General features: G+C 36.7%; 1 protein-coding gene across 2 annotated transcripts in view; it reads right to left on the bottom strand.

Moving 5' to 3' along the window:
- The window catches only part of LOC123561440 (uncharacterized), a 35790-nt gene extending 24817 nt beyond the window's left edge, over window positions 1-10973 (bottom strand). For both annotated transcript variants that reach the window (XM_053553178.1, XM_053553179.1), the window contains exons 1-2: window positions 10885-10973; window positions 2541-4956 (exon numbers count right to left, since the gene is read on the bottom strand). In XM_053553178.1, coding sequence (XP_053409153.1) covers window positions 2541-4953 — 2413 coding nt within the window. In that variant the 5' untranslated portion in view covers window positions 4954-4956; window positions 10885-10973. The remainder of the gene's footprint in view (window positions 1-2540; window positions 4957-10884) is intronic.
- Between the last annotated feature and the right edge of the window lie 7364 nt (window positions 10974-18337).

Raw genomic sequence — 18337 nt, 5'->3', positions numbered from 1 at the left:
AGTAATATTCCCCTTTACTTTGAAAATATCATTTAACTACCCCCACCTCTACATTAGAAGACCCTGGACCCATTTCCCTACAAGCTTGGCAATATATGCCCAAAGGATTATATTGCTGTGACCTTGACCTTTGACCTTGGTTCATGCATCCTACACATCATCTCATCACTACCTACCTACGTGCCAAGTCTGAAGTCAATATTTTGAATGGTTAATAAGTCCACACACAAAATATGATGGACAGATCTGACCTTGAATTAAAATTGTGACCTTGACCTTAAACCTACAGGCCAGTTCCATGTGCTCTGCACATCACCTACCTACATGCCAAGTTTAATGTCAATATCTTGCATAGTTATTTAGTTATGCTCCGGACACAAAATATGATAGACAGTTTTGGCCTTTTAGCTCAATATATGACCTTGATCTTTGACCTAAAGAGCCAGTTCAAGTGCTCTGCACATCGTCTCTTCGCCATCAACCTTTATGCCAAGTTTATAGTCAATACTCCCTTAATGGTTATAAAGTTATGCTCTGAACACGAATTATGATGGACAGATGGACGCACATGCCATCATATAATAAGTCTGTTTTTTCAAAACGGGCTTATAGAAATGGAGAGGACCCAGTCCAATATCGGCTTTAACATTTTCTACATTTTATAAAAAATATAAAAATTTCAGAAAGTTTTGAAACTACACTACTGGTACACTGGTAATTTTTGTTAAATGAACATCTAGGAAATGATTAGAGTAAAAACTTACCAGTCCAACAAAATAGAAGCCAATCATTTTTCAAGCGTAGAAAACAAAAATCGCGAAACCTACTCGTGACCTATGGATAGTAAGTCTCGTATTGTTATCTGCAAATTTGCAAGTTAAAAAGTTGCACATTCAAGTAATTTACAATTTCATAGCAATAACTGACTTTAAATTTATGCTGCTTGTAAGGCTATATAAATTTCATACAAATATTATTACTTCTAAGAGTCCAAATACTAATACCTAACTGAAAAGTTACTATGAACTTGCATGCAACCATTGTATACACATAATTAAAACATCTAGTGTTACTAACAGATGACTATACCCAGCAGACATAATGTTTGAAAGTTGGTACAAATGGCAATTTCAAGTGACATGAAACATACCAGTACATTGTGAAATTAAGCAATGAAAAGCCCATATATTCCAGATATTAAATCAATTAGATATTTCAGATTGCCATTTGCAATTCATAACCTGCTTACAAATTAAATTAGTATATAACATGAGCTGTCTAAAGAAACCAGCTTGTTCATTTGAAACCCTAAAAACTACATTTATGACACTAGCTTATATATAGAAACTAGCAGCGATTTCATTGAAGGCCAGGGGGAGGGGAGGGGGATTTCTCCCCTGCTATAGTGGCCTGATGTCCAGACCACAATTCCTTAATCAAATAAAGTTTTAAATGGGAGGAACCTAGGACCTCTCTACTTTGCAATTTCCACCCTCTACTTCAACAATTAATGAAACCTGTGAAAAGGGGCATAAATTGGCAATCTGAAAGCCAGAGGTATGAAACCAGGCCCAGAAATGTCATTACATGATGTCAGAGACTTATAGACTTTAAAAGCATTCAGTACAATAGTTCCTGAAAATCCTGCTAAGTTTTGCATAGATTAAATGCAAAACTTTCATAAGAATTCCTATTGTGTTAAAAATGGGCATGATTTTGATAAAATAAAAGCTAGATTTTATGTTACTTGTCCTTTAAGGCCATCTCATGATGCTGAAGAAATGTGTGAAGTTTTAAAACATTTGCTCAAGTGTGTGTGTGCGTTCGGGTTTAACGTCTTTTTCAAAAATTTTCAGTCATATAAACGATGGTGTCTACTTGTAGCAGTGAGCACAATGCCCAACTTTATAGTGCTGCCTCACTGGAATATCACGCCGTAGACACATGACAAGATACCCCACCCTATCACATTATACTGACACCGGGCTGACCAGTCCTAGCACTACCCTCTTAATGCTGAACGCCAAGCGAGGAAGCTACTAGTACCATTTTTTACGTCTTTGGTATGATGCGGCCGGGGATCGAACCCATGAGCTCCCGCACTCGAAGCGGACGCTATATCACTAGGCTACTGAGGTGGTTCATTTGCTCAAATAGATTTATATGTAAAACTTTAACTAAAAATTCTAAGAAGGGGCATAACTTCAACAAAATAAAAGCTAAAGTTGTTACTTGCTGTTATGCCAAAGACCATGTGTGAAGTTTGAAAGCTTTTGTCAAAATAGTCTTTAAGAAACCTGCCTACTACATGTAAATCTTTTGTGATACAGACGCTAGCAAAATCTCAAATAGTCCAGTGCAATACACTCTCAATTCATCACTGCATAGTGAATTTTATAAAGAAAACTTCACAAATTCTAGATGAGTGAAGGACAAAACTTTTTATAAACTCACTTATCATTCAATTATTTTTTCTATCATAATCAACTAATAACTTCATAAATATTTTCAAATTATATTTGCTGAAATGTGATACACACCTTCTTCAGACACTACTACAGTGTAATTCTTCTGTGATGAATCTTCTTTTGTGTCTTTACTACTGCTTTTATCAACCTTGGATTTCTTCTTTCCTGATAATTTCCCATCCTTCTTCCTTTTAGACTTTGTAGCATTACTTCCTTCATTACTAGTTTGATTTTTACTTATATCAGTGTCTTCATTTGTTTCCAATTCATCTGCATCATCATGTGTTTCCGTTTCAATTTCTTCACGATGGTCATCTTCAACTTGTTGTGTATCTTTGCTTTCATTATTATCATGGTTATTAACAGCATCTGCCTTAATTTCACTGTCCAAATTTTCTGAATCATTACAACATTTTTCATCAATCTCTTGGCTATTTTTTTCTTTTGATCTTAAAGCTTTCCCTGTATCTTTATCAGAAACTAAATTCTTTTCTTTTATTGTCTTCTTGTTTTGTTTCCGCCTAGAACTTTTTAAACATTTCAATGCCTGTTTCTGGGTTTTGTTACATATTCTTTCAACCTTTTGTTTTTCATCTGCAGGATTACTGATATCTTCAACATTGTCTAGTGCAAATTTTTCAGGAACACTAAATTTTACATAATACTTTGTCAATCCATCTGCAGTTACACCCATTTCTAAAGAACTTACATTAAAATCACTCTGAACATCCATTTCAATCATTAATAGCTGGTTTGGATTAACAAGTTTTAAAGTTATAGGTTCAAGATGAAGGATGCACTTTTCTTCAGATCTAAAAAACCTGCAAAAATCCTCTAGAACTCTACAGTCAATATTATCATCTGTAGGTTCATCTTCAATTTGCTCTTTTTCTTCACATAAGTCATCCATTTTTGGTAATTTGTGAGACTGTTTTAAATTAGGCATATGTTTCTTTCTTTTTAAAGTAGTGCCTTTGTTTTTTAACCTAACAACATCCTTTTCTTTTGATAAATTTGTCTCTAGATCTTCTGACTCCTTCCCTGTAAATTTTACTTGAGTTGTCACATTCTTGTCCAGTGCCTGTCTGCTTCTTAATATTCTAGATTTACTTATGGAAGTCTGATGTTTAGCTACTCTCAAACACTTTTTCTCTTTTACTGAATCTTTATTAATTTCCTCAGCATCAACTGAAAATTTAGCTGTATCTTTTTCACTTCCCAATTTATCCTCTACAGCTGAAACACTTTCATTTTCCTTCACAGATCTTTGTAAATTTCCCATCATTTGTGATTCCAAACTTTTGTCTCTAGAATCAGACTGACAAATTTCATTTACCTTGTCAATATCTGAAGCAGACTGCGTGTCACTAAAAATTAATATTTCCACAAGATCGGATGTTTTGTCCATCTCAGCATTCAATATTTCTGTTGAATTCTCTGTTAGTGTGTTTATACCTTGCAAATTGGTATCGGATCTACCACACTCAACATTAAAACTTGATTTTTCAATATCACTAGCAAATGTGTCTACTTTTGTACCAGTCTGCATATCATTTCTAACTTTACTTTTTACTAAATACTCTTCAAATACTTCCTTCTTAGACTTCCCAGCACTGTTTAAATCATCCAGAGAAAACTTTTTCACATGTGATGATGATTCTTTCTTTTCAGTTATGACACTTTTCTTTCGTTTACCTTTCACACCCTTATCAAGACCCTTAAGCCGACCCTTCCTTTTATTTGTAGACACTTCTGTCTCATTAGCAGTCCAGCTTTGTTCACCTTCTACAACTTGTATCTCTCTGACCTCTCCTCTGCTATTTGTACTAACTAGGTAGCTCTGATCAGGTATTACTTTGCCATCTAGTGTTTCATCTGTGTCTGCCATAGCTTTCTCAGTAATATTGGCTACAGCATCTTCCAGCTCTCTATTGCTGTCTAGACTCTCTGCTGTGTTTGGCAAATGAATCAATGTACTTGAACCATTAACACCCGTATCACCAAGAAACGGCTGAATTATAACATACTGTGGCATACCCGGACCACTTTCCACTGGATTTGTGAGACTGTACCCTATATTGTGATTTTCAACAGACTGGTATGAAACAAGATTTTCATTTTGCAAAGAGGCAAGTTCTTGAATATGCTCTTGTCCAGTAAAAGTGGAAGTTGCATAGTCTACAGTATCTGAAATATCCTGGGCAATCTGCTGGCCTGAATATTCATCATTCTGTTCTATGGTTGCTATATCAGCAAGAAGAGACACGTAGCTCCCCTGCACTGATGTGACATCTGTCTGACCGAGGGACTGTTGGCACTGACCTTCAATATGTTCCAGAGTATGCCCTTCATCTTGTCCAAGGTCGCCATGATTTCCAAGGTCATGTGAGGTCATTTCCTGTACTGATGGGGTCTCATTTGCAAACTGAACATTTATGGGATGACCTTCCTCATCATTACTGTGAACTGTTTGAACTGTAAACATCCTCTGAAAAGAATAAATGTCAAAAATAAATGGCAAGTTGGTGTACTGTCTGCTGATTCTATGTATTTGACTGTTCTGGTTTTTAAAGCATGAATTCTAGTGGAACTCATGGATAGTGAAAATTTTCTGGAACATTGTAGAGGTGTAGTGCAACGATAACAGATCAGTTGCCAGATCAAACGAAATGTAACACAATATTGTAATTCTTCAAAGGCAAATTACGAAAACTTCACGCCTAAAGTACACAAAAACATGATGTCCTTTGGGGAAAAGATATATATGTACTGCCAGTGAAACAAGTCAATATCCCAGTAATAGTCTTTGACTTCAATCTTGAACACTAAAAACCGTTTCTTTAAAGTCTCAGACAGGTATACCTGTCCCACTACTATGCCAGCCTATTTGCCTACAAGACGGGTTTACCCGTCTTGGGATTTCCCAACATTCCAATCTATAAACAATGCAATGATGTCACATGAATTTATCCCAGAGCAACCAATCATATCAAAAGAATGTTTTCCATCTGTGTTTGCTGTTGTATTTTTAGAATACTGTACATAGGAAAGCCCATAATGACCTAAGTGACTTGTAAATTTCCACATTTCAAAATGGCGGAAGGTAATTCAACTGCTGGGTAAAGTGAGAAAACAACTCCAATATTTCCTCTAAAGGTCGAAGATTCGATAAGGAAATTAGGTACTTCATATTGCTTTGTTTGCTAAATACTGATTTACAAACTAAGCAGATTCTTCAAAAATTTATAGCTGTTTACGTTGATTCTTCCCCATCTAGCTCCTTCACTGTCTACATGTAGGACGGGTATATAAGTATACCCATCCCACATTTACGTCAGCATATTTCAAAGTAAAACTAGACCTTTTGTAGAATAAGTTTGTTCGTTTGTACATTTGTATGCATTTATTATTTTTCTTTCTAAAAATTATAGGTTTTGTATACATTCTGTGAACAATAAAGTCTCTAAACTATTTTGTCAAAACCAAGGTGATTTCCAGGAAAGTGCCTTCGCAAATAAGTGTACATAACGTTACTGGTTCCTCGGCAGCGAAAGGGTTAAGACCTTAAGAACTGCCCTACTGCCCTGGGCAGGTAAAATTGGAGTGTGGGCAGGCAAAAATCATACTCAGTTGCACAACCGGCAAGTAAAATATATGAAAGATCCCAAGAAATACTTCTCAGAATATCATGTACTACTGCAGTATCTCATCACATCATCATGTTACATTCAGGTAACCAAAAATTGGGTTTGGGCAAGTAAAAGTATAGTTGTAGTTGCCCTCTGGGCAAATGCTCCATAGAGTTAGAGTCAAGCCCAGAGTCTAGAGCCAGAACCTTCTACTAGTCACCCTGAGTCTGTCAGAAACAGTTTGTTTCAGACCTGTGAGAGCCATGGGAAAAGTTCCTCAGCAGACAACAGAAAAAAAAAAAAAATCTGGATGCATTAACCAGCACTTTTTGGCAATTTAAATCATATAGAAAAACACATTAATTTAACAAAATCAGAGAACAAAATATTCCCCAAAACAATGATTTTTTTCGATAAAATTTTTCCCAATTTGGCCAACTAATTTGATGCGATCTTAGAAAATATAGCAGGGTTTTTTCTTGCTGTTTTGGTAACATAGCCTATACCCCAAAAATTGGGAATTTTGATGCGTAAATGTTCCGAATTGGGAAGTATTTAGTCCCATAGGATATAGTAAGGATGTGTTTAACCACTTTCTCATACACTTGTTTCACATTGTACAACCTCTTTAACATATTGCCATTACAAAATTGTCCATAATTTGGTTAATGTTTGTGCAATTTTGATGAAATTCTTTTCAGAATGTAGATTGGGAATTTTTGCACTCGTTTTGGGAAAAATACATAAATTTTGGTAGTGGGGATATAGCCGAATAACAGCTATAAAAAATGGCCAAAAAACCCCCCCTGTATTGAATAGTTATTTTTCTTATGGGCAATATCTCCACTCGCGTCAAAGACTCGAAAGGCCAAAATAGTGGAGGAAATTTCTGATTTAATTGTTATAGCTGCTGATTTGGGTTGTAATGCTGATTTTGTTTTTTTAGCTTATAAAAATGACCTCCCACAAAATATAAACTCCAAAGTCCGCCTCTTTGCAGATGATACAGCAGTCTACCTCACACTGTCATCTGCAAATGAATCAGTAAATTCAGTTAACCTCTAAAATGACCTCAAAATGTTAGAAGAGAGGGAGTTGGAGTGGGATATGGAATTTAACCCCTCCAAATGTCAAACTATCCACGTCACAAGAAGGAAACATCCTATTCCCACCTAGTACTACCTCCATGGAGTCCTACTCAAATCAGTCACATCGGCCAAATACTTTGGCGTGGATATATCAAACAATTTTCATGGGACGCCCACATCAATAGGTCAACAAAGAAAGCAAATCAAAATTAGGGTTTCTTCGAAGAAACATCAAGGTCAAATCTGAACCCATTAAGTCCATAGCTTACCAGACGCTCGTTAGACCACAGCTGGAATTAAAGCTCTGAAGTGTGGTCACCCTATACCCAAACATTCATAGACCAGATAGAGGTTGTCCAGAGACTGGCTGCTCGCTGGATTAAGGCTGACTACTTCAAACCTCTAGTGTCACAGACATGTTACAATCCCTCAAACTTCGTCACCTTGATCTCAGACGTATTGATAGCAGACTTTCCCTTAGGTACAAAATCCTCCATGAATTAGTTGCCATCCCAAAAGAAGGCTTCTTAGTTCCCTTCACTCGCCGAACCCGTCATTTCCATTCCCTCAGTTACAAGATATTCACAGCAACTACAGATTACTTATTTTTAGTATTCTTTCTTTGGCAGAACAGTGTATCACTGGAATTATCTCCCACCTGCTGTTGTCCACTAACCGACACCTAAGCAGTTCAATGCAGCCTTTTGCTGTATTGATCATGTCTTTACCTTTTTTTTTGCTTTGCTTGGTAGTTTTTGCTTTGTTTCTAAAGTTGCTTAAACTTGCTTTAGATGTATGCCTTGTTCTCCATGTTTAGCTACTTTGTATACCTTGCTTTCCGGCCTTGTTTAGTTACTTTAGATGTATGCCTTGTTCATGTTTAGCTACTTTAGTTGTATACCTTGCTTTCCTTGTTTAGTTGCTTTAGTTGCATACTTTGCTTTCTATTATTTATTATATAGTAACTTGCTTGCCATAATACGCTTTGAATGTGCTATTGTCATTACTACATCTTATTATTATGCTATGTTTTATGTGCTACTGTGAAGGAGCTGCTGCTCAGTTCACTTCAGGTCTGATCTGAGGTGATATCCTTGTTTTAGCAAGTTTTTTCCCAGCTTTTTGCATCTGTTTTGCCTATCAGTTTTTTTATTCCAGATTGTCTTAAGCGGATCTTAGGCCTTTGGTCAAGAGCAGCAGATCTTTCACAGGTTTAACTTCATAATATGTGCTGCTACATGCTATGTATTATAACCTTGTCTCTTATTTTACAGCTTTCTTACTATTAGCCTTACTCATCTGGCTTATCGGGATGACTTATTTTATGATCTGATATTTTATAGTTGTCATCCCTCTAAGCCTTACCCGTATCTTCATTTTACTGTTAGGAGAATGAAGACTTCAAAAAATCCAAAGAAGTCATAATATACTGGTCAGACTTACTTAAATAATAAATTAAACATTAACATTCATGCAGAAACTTCAAATGGGTTGAATTTAATCCGTAATTTGAAATTAGAGACTTAAATCTTCAAAAATATGTGACAGGTGCGAGGAGATATCTAACCCCGTCACCACTTTCAGTAACAACAGACTGCTGATATGACACTAAATTACAGAAATAAAACACAAAATATACATTCATAAAATGTCAGCGTGGCAAGTTTATGCTTTAATGTCAACATAAATTCATTATCAGAGATGTAATCATTACGAATACTTTATACATGTACCAGAAAACGTTCCCAATGGATTTTAATTGGGGATTTCCTAACAGAAATATGCAAAATAACATACATGCCATATTTTCAGACGGTCAATAAGGGAGATTTGCCTCAACAGGGCTTTTTTTAAGGGAGATTTGTGTAGAAATAAGGGAGACTTTTATTCGCTCATTTTTACGCGCTAAATAGCCGTTTTCACAAAAAAATCATCAAGTTTTTTATATTGAATTGATGACTGGAGCCAACAGTTGTGTAACGAATGCATGATTATTACTTACAGCGCTTTAATTAATCCAAGGAAATTCAGAATTCCATGAAAGATTGAACCAGGAACTTTGTTTTTGCTTTATGTGTTGATGCTTCTGCATCTGGAGAGGGTTATCTTTTTGACATGTTTAAGCATACAATACTCAAAAGATTGTGGACATATGTCTAAACAGTCTTTTAAGGGCAGTCATTTCTTTTCAGGAATTGTTGAAACAAAAATGAAAGTCGTTCTATTGCTGGATTGTCCATATTTAGATTAAAACAGTTAAACTACATGTATTTAAACTGGGAATTCTTTTCCTGTTAATTATTGCAACATGACAATATCACAAAGGAATGGTAGTCAATTCTTTGGGCAGTATTAATTGCAATTTATTTCATAAAATTCACTTATCCGAATTCATGTTTGTCCGAAATTCAATGTAGTCTGACATTAACTCTCCAATTTTTGTTAAATCATGGTTGATTTTTTGCATCTTGTGCAAGTATTTAAATTGAGAAGCATGAACTCGGTGCTAGCACTAACCTGTCTCATCTTCTGATGGCTTGATAAATACTGAGGTCAGAGAAAACGAAAGTACACTTTGGCAGGTGGCGGTAAAATGACGTAATTTTAAGACTGGTTTACATATTGTTTTAAAAACTACAGATCAGCGACTTTGATGTAATTGAATCAGTCTAAAATCTCGAATGCACTTGCTTACAATTGCCTACGGGTAAGATTAAATGGTTAATTGTTTGCAGATGGTGACAGTAGGTGGAAAGATAATTATTGCCTCAGGCGTGTATCTCTCGATAAACAATTAAGCTATATAGGGATTACAGACAACTATCAAAATTATGTTTTAAGAGTATTTCCGGGCTACTCGATATTGAATTTCAAGTGTTTTCTAAAGGTCTACATCGGGTCCAAGATACGATTTTTCGACAGAGAACTTTTTTTCTGAATTTATTTTTTACGGGGGGTTTTCATGTCCCGGCGGGAGACCGGGAGATATACTGAATATACGGGAGAAAAAGGCTCCCGGCGGGAGATATGGCATGCATGGAATAAGTTTGGACGTGACGGAGACAGCGACGGTGAAAAGTTATCACACTGTCCCGAAACGTCCTATTATTTGGACTATCTTAATTACTATATGTTTTAACTGTTTATCCTTGTTATATAGAGTCTTGCCGACTTAAAATAAAATTGATCTTATCTTATCTCACCTTGAACTGCTTTTAAACTTTTACTTTTAACAAAGCTATTTTTCTTTTTACACAAGTTTATTCTTTTAATATGTTTATGGTTTGACGCGCCAGATGTCTACGTCCCTGTTTGGAGTTTGACATTAACGGAAGACAGAGATAGACAGAATCTGAGATAAAAATTTGTTGGACTATAGCTAGTGAATGATTTGAGGAATTCGAGTAACTGTAAGTTCCATTAGTTCAGTATATAGAATTTGCAAGAAGGGGCACGTTGGTTTCAAGTTCTAAACTATGCAGATGTTTTCCTCATAAAAATACATTTAAGGCATGTGTTTAGCTTTTCTTGATTCCGTAGAGGGGACTATTCCTGGATATTGTCCAATTTGTCCGGACACGTTTTATCCGGCTACTCCAACAGTCAGGTCGCAAAGGTAAACAAAATCAGAACAGCATGCTAATTACACTGTCTTAAAGTCGCAGTTCTTTCTAATAAAGGGATTTGTCAGCTTTTTACCTTATTTTAGAAAAGGAAAAGCCCAGGTTCACTTTATTTGGTAGGTATTTCGTCGTCGTTGTTTTTGTCTCTGTTTTAAATTACTGACTACTTCTTTTTTATATTGTTATCATCTCGTTTTGCGACGCATCGAATGCACGACATCGATTTCTCGGGTAATATATGTAAATAGGACGACTTTAGTAGCCAGCTAGTTTAAATGACTTCATGAAAAGCTGACTTATCGCCCAAGATTGTCAACTTTGTCCTCCAATTTTTTGAAAATTAACTATTGCACACCCTTAATTTGGTCTTCTGGTATACTATGGACTCATAAAACCAAAGAAGTATAAAATACAATTTTATAGCTCTTTGTCAAAACCATCCACTCCATTTAGTCATTTTCGCGTACCAGAGCTTTACCATGGTTCCCTGGATGATCGTCTCGGGATTTTGACGAACCTCTGCATGCCATGAATTCCCAACTAGTCCAATACTACCACTTTATATTTCCCGCAGTAGCGTACTATGACAAGTCTATATCTGCATGTAGTTCTCGTGTGGCTATCAGTGTGTAATATTATTGCATTCGCATTAAGGCTATAGTATTTATTTTTAACCATCGGTATTCAAGAAATTACTTGAAGTGTTAAAGACCCACAACGACCTAGCTAGTGACCTACTCTTCCTCCCACATGAACTTGGTGCAAATCATTCTGATAATACTGGTATAATACAGCTATTCTACAAGATGACAGGTGGACAATGTAGGCCCTTCTTGAATTAATGTGTTTTTACAACTTCATCTGCAAAATTATTTAGACATTATCTTCTCAGTATAGTTTTATAAACTTAGAATAATAACTATCTTACACTGTAGAAACAAAGTGTTGTCTAAACTCACCTTAATACATGAAGTACCGTGCATACTACTACATTGATTTAATAATATATTTAGACATTAAACACATTGTCTTGGCCTTATATATGTCACTGCATGGCAAATTGTAACTAGATACTTGTTATTTCTCATTTTCTCCATGCAAAATATGTATAATTACCATCATGGAAATACAAAAGAATACAGTTATTTTGTGGTGCGTTTTTAAGGTAACTTGACAAACAGCCATTACTGACCTTGACATTTTATAGGGAAAAATACAAGTATACATAACTCTTAAAATATACTAAGTATTTAAAATTGAACCTCAAACAAGAGCTGTCACTATTAGTGACAAACGCCCCCGAAGTGTGCCAAAGAATGCTACAGTTGTCTGCGCAAAATATGCCAGAATATAGTATAGGTATGAATCATTTTGTGTCCAGATAAAAAAAAGTTCTCCAAAGGTAACCTTGACCTTGGAGCTAGGGGTCTGGGTCTTGAGCATGACACACCAACTCATTATAGGGAACAATTGTGACAAGTAATTTTAACATCCCTTGATGAATGGCAGAGTTATTGACCGGACAAGAAACATACAATGTTAACCTTTGACTTCTAAGTGTGACCTTGACCTTGAAGCTAGGGGTCTTGGTCTTGCGTCTGACACGTCATCTCAATATATGGAACGTTTATGCCAAGTAATTTTAAAATCTCTTCATCGATGGAAGATGTTAACTTTTAACCTCTAAATGTGAACTTGATCTTAGAGCTAGGGGTCTGGATGTTGTGCATGACACGTTTTCTTGTTATGGGGAATATTTATGCCAAGTAATTTCGAAATCCCTTGATGAATGGCAGAGTTACGAACCGGACACGAAACAGACCCTATTAACCTTTGACTTGACTTCTAACGTGTGACCTTGATCTTGGAGCTAGGGGTCTGGGTCTTGCGCGGGACACATTGTCTCATTATGGCAAACATGTATGCCAAGTTGTTTCAAAATCCCTTCATGGATGACAGATCGAGTTATATACCGGACACGAAAAAGATCCTATTAACCTTTGACTTCTAAGTGTGACCTTGACCTTGGAGCTAGGGATCTGGGTCTTGCGCAAGACACATTGTCTGATTATGGTTAACATTTATGCCAAGATATTTCAAAATCCCTTCATCGTTGGCATAGTTATGGACCGGACACAAAAACAGACCCTGTTAAAATTTGGCCTCTAAGTGTGACTTTGACCATAGAGCTAGGGGTCTGGGTGACACGTCAACTTCAGCTTCATTGGGGGTACTCGACAACATCCACTACGTAGACATCGACATCGAGGAAAGGTGACTGTACAACGGTGTAGAGCGAAGTGTTCCGACAATTATTTTAGAAACTATGCACAAGTCCGCAGCTTCAACTGTCTCTTCATACTGATGTTACGCACTACACCATAAAATAGTCTAATGACCAACATGTATATACACTATATAATAATGCCGTGATGCTTTAAGAGTGAGGTTGGGTGCGCACCATAAACCGGTTTAAGCTCCCCAGTGGTGTTTTTGCCACTGACCGTTCCAAGGCAGTGCCCCACTGTGTTCCTTTGTTTGTTCGTATTGTCCTCTTGTGTAGGCTTTGTGTGTGTGCGCGTGTATGTGTGTGTGTTCCTTTGTTTGTTCGTTTTGTCCTCGTGTGTTGGCTTTGTGTGTGTGCACGTGTATGTGTGTGTGTTTGTGGTGTGCACGTCTGCGTGCTGTAGGTTTCGTTTTGGGGAGGCTGCGATTTTGGTTCGTGGCATTCCCTGTTTGATATTTGTCTTTGTTTTTAAACACTGGATGGCACAAGTGAGACGAGTTGGATGGAGGATTTGAACGCATCCAGACTCGTAGAAGTGACACAGGATTCCGGAATCATGTTCCGTGTGATAACAGTTCTTGGAAAGAATGAATTTTGATTTATATTGATCCTTGATTGATAATGGATAAATTTCATGCTGTGACTCCTTCTAGTAGATCGAAAAGTAGCAGTTGTAGGGTGGTAGTTCACTGGTACAGCAATTAAACAGTTAACAACTTTATACATAAGTATGACATCAGCACAAGCTCTGCGTTGTTGAAGGCTTGGCCATTCTAATTTCGTAACCATTTCACTAACGCTGGTCGGATTGTAAGGATTGTATGGTTTGTTCATCACCCATCTCACAGCATTTCTTTGAATCTGTTCAATTTGTTTTATTTGAGTCTTTTGGGAAGGGTTCCAAATAGGTGACGCATATTCTAACTTTGGCCGAACTAAACTTTTATATGCATTTTCTTTTACTTTTACATTTGACGCAGTATCTTAGATTCCTTTTCAAAAAACCAAGAACACTTGATGCCTTTTTCGTGATGGTGTCAATATGATCGTTATATTTCAGATTGTTACTAAGTTCAACTCCTAAATATGGGTGGTGGCCTACAGTTTCCAAAGTATCACCTTTCATTTTGTATTCATATTTCCTTTTACGAGCAGAAGATGAGAATTGCATAATTGCACATTTTTTGACGTTAAAATTCATTTGCCAAATGGTTCTCCAGTTTTCAAGTTTAGAGAATTCCTTTTGTAGAAATAAATTATCTGACAAGTTTTCTATAGATCGATACAAAACACAGTCATCGGCAAAAAGACGAATATTTGAAGTGATGTTGTCAGCTATGTCATTAATATATAACAGAAAGAGCGTAGGTCCAAGAACTGTGCCTTGTGGCACTCCAGATGTTACCAGTGCTATTTCTGAACTTGCGCCGTCTACGACTACTTGTTGTTTTCTTTCAGTTAGAAAAGAATTTATCCAGTTTCTAGTATTTCCTGTAATACCATAGTATTCAAGTTTTTGAGACAAACGACGATGAGAAACCTTGTCGAATGCTTTTGAAAAGTCCAATATTGCCATGTCCACCTGATTTCCGGAATTTAGAGATTTGGCGATGTCATCTGTAGTCATTAAAAGTTGTGATTCACATGATCTTTTGGAGCGGAAGCCATGTTGGTTTTCATGAAGAATATTTTGAGAGTCAAGATGGTCCATTATTTGTGATACTATAATGTGTTCAAGCATTTTTGACACAACAACTGTTAAAGATACTGGGCGATAATTTTCAGGTTTTGATCGGTCTCCTTTCTTGAAAATAGGTACAACGTTTGCATGTTTCCAGTCCAATGGAATTTCTCCAGTAGATAATGATTGTTGAAATTGTTTAGTTAAAATGGGTGCAAGTTCATTCGCGCACTGTTTCAAAACTTTTATTAGGATCTTGTCCGGTCCACTAGCTTTTTGTTCATTCAATCGATCTATGCATTTTTTCACTCCTTTTTCATTTATAATTATCTTTCATAGGCTTAAACGTCGTCTCATTATGATAAACATTTATGCTAAGTAATTTCAAAATCCCTTGATGAATGGCAAAGTTACGAACCGGACACAAAACAGACCCTATTAACGTTTGACCTCTAAGTGTGACCTTGACCTTAGAGCTAGGGGTCTGGGTCTTACGTATGAAACGTCGTCTCATTAAGGTAAATATTATGCTAAGCTATTTCAAAATCCCTGAATGGATGGCAGAGTTACAGCCCGGATAAGAATTTACAAAAGACGGACAGACGGACAGTGCGATTTTAAGATTCCCACCTTCGGGGGCATAAAAATCAAAGAACTTACTTTAGTGTAAATAAAAAATTATTTGCTGAAACATCGTTTAAAGATGTAAGGGAGTTATTAATAAATAAATAAAAACCTAAAATTATCAAATGTTTGTGTTAAAATTCACGAAATAGATATATACTTAATAACTTAATAATAACATAATATATTAAGTCGCAGGTTTAATTTGTGCATTAGTCAGTAGTGTACATGCTTTGCACGGAATGTCACGGTAGGGGTAGGTAGACTGGCTGTACTCATCACTATAACCCGGCGCTGAGTTAACAAACTGTATGGAATCTAAAGTGGATGCATTTAGTTCGCTCCACTGCATAATCCGAGAAATAAAGACCAATCTGTCGACCATCATCTATTCCACATGCTAGACTTTTAAAAAAACTTAATATTTACTGTCGCTTTGTGAAACAGTTAACATAAACTCAGCAAAGCTTTTGAGCGGCACTATTTTAAGAGCAGGAAAAAACAACAATTGTACCACACTCTAGCAGTTTGCTGGTACCAAAGAAGTATAAAATACATTTTTATAGCTCTTTGCTGGTACCTGTTTATAGCTGGGACGACTGAGATATTCGTGACAAATCAGTGCAGACTGACAAATTAGCACAGCCGAATGACAATAACTGCCGAATGATATCGGACCACATCAGAATGAAAATGTACCACATCATAATGTAAAGTGACGACATCAAAAAGAAAGGTTACCACTAACAAAAACAAGTAACAATGACAAGTAAGCATTGCCGAATGACAAGTTAGCACTGTCGAATGACAAGTTAGCAGTGTCGAATGACAATTTAGCTGCAAGTTAGCACTGCCGAATGATAAGTTAGCATTGCTGAATGACAAGTTAGCACTGCTGAATGACAAGTTAGCATTGCCGAATGACAAGTTAGCATTTCCGAATGACAAGTTAGCACTGCCAAATGACAAGCTAGCAGAGCTAAATGACGAATTACCATTGTCAAATTACAAGTTACCACTCTTTAAAGTGACATCATAAGAATGAAAAGTTACCACTAACGAATAACCAAAGAAAAAAACACGGTAGGAATAGATTTCCTGGAAGCACAGTAACAAGTAATTTCTGCCGAATGATCAGTTAGCACTGCCAAATGAGAAGTAACCACTGCCGAATGACAAGTGACCGCTGCGGAATGACAAGTTAGCACTGCCAAATGACTTATTACCACTGCCGAATTACAAAATAGCACAGCCGAATGTTGAGTTAGCATTGCAGAATTACAAGTTAGCATTGCCGAATGACATCAGAATGAAAATAAACCACATCGTAAGGTATACGGACAACTTAGAATGACAAGTTAGCACCGCTGAATGTCAAGTCAACACTTCCCAAATGACAATGAGCGTACATTTTTATTAAAACATTGCACCTCACCTGCTTTTGGAATATGTAAAACTTTCAAAAAACCGTAACGAAAGGTGGTTATCCAATATGTACCTCTTGGAAGATGATCGTCAATTTATGGAACTCCGATAATAATTAAATAAATACATGTATCCAACTTAGACATCTGTTACACTCATACGGGTGGCTCACCCACAGAAAATTCAGCGATTTTAGTTGCAGAATAGTGTAGTGCAAAACGATGCCCTAACTGCAGAAGTTTCTCTGGTTCCTTAGCATGCAACTAAGGTGTGCAACACCCATGCGTGGAACTCATGTCCAAATTAGAGAAGTGGATGATCAAACTCGAAACTTTTAGATTACATGCTTTTAGATAAAATATCTGAAAAAAATGTCAGTGAAACAATTTAATATCATATTTCACCTCCGAAGTTTTTTTTATCCTGTATTGTGGATGGATAGCTCAGTGGTTTGCACACTGGCCTTCCAATCCTGAGGTCGGGGGTTCGATCCCCGGCAGCTACTCGGGAATTTTCAGAAACGCTTTTCAGTGTTTCCCACCCAACTAGAGGTGTACTGGTCAGGAACCCAGGCAATCCTTGCGTTTATCAGTGCTATACACTGGGCACGTTAAAGAACCAGGCTGTCTATTCGCAACGAGCTAGGCGGACAAGCCTGTATCTGATTTCTGATCTCTCTGTCGTGGGGGCTTTGTCTCACTCTGTCCCTCTGGTCAGATCGCTCTGTGTCTGTACTAGTAGAGGATGAATTATGCGCCCTGTGTGGCTGCATTGAACTATGTAAAGCGCCCTTGAACGTGAAATTGATCATGAAAAGGGCGCTATATAAATCCGGTATAATAAGTATTGTATTGATATGCTCATACCCCTCACACCAGCTAAGAACGGATTGGGAGGAATTCTATAAGGCTACATATGAATGGATTCCATGATCCCAAAGGAAGAGAAACTAGAACACAATTGATTCATTTAACTGTCTCTAAGTCTTTTATTTCCTATACGGACATTCTTTAATACTAGTTGCTGAGACCCCAGTCTTTCAGAAAATTGATCTTGCATGGAGATACGTAGCTTTCCTACAAAATTTACTAGTATGATCAAACATGATGATACTCAAGAATTATTAAATTAAAACTCAAATTGCTTGTTCACTTGATGGTAGCGCATATTGATCAAGGCTGTGCAATGGAGATGACATTGAACCGGTAATAATGATGCTATCTAGGGCCTATATAACTTTTTATAACTTTTTACAGTTGGTTTGAAATGGTAAACGGCAAATCGCATCATAATTGTATAATACTTTACTCTTCATGAAATTTGAATTTAAGGAAACAGATAAAATGGCAGCAAATTATTTTTGTTGATACATTCGTCACCCCAAGAAAGCAATAAAGTGCACATTTGAAATATCATCCAGCCGTGACGCTGTTTTGTTGAAAACTGTCAACAATAATGAACATACAGAAACATAATTTATACAAAATATCAGGCAGTAATTGTCTGAGGAAG

Source organism: Mercenaria mercenaria, chromosome 10, assembly GCF_021730395.1.
Source record: "Mercenaria mercenaria strain notata chromosome 10, MADL_Memer_1, whole genome shotgun sequence".
Taxonomy (NCBI): Eukaryota; Metazoa; Mollusca; class Bivalvia; order Venerida; family Veneridae; genus Mercenaria; species Mercenaria mercenaria.
This window is presented reverse-complemented; position numbering and strand designations above follow the sequence as displayed.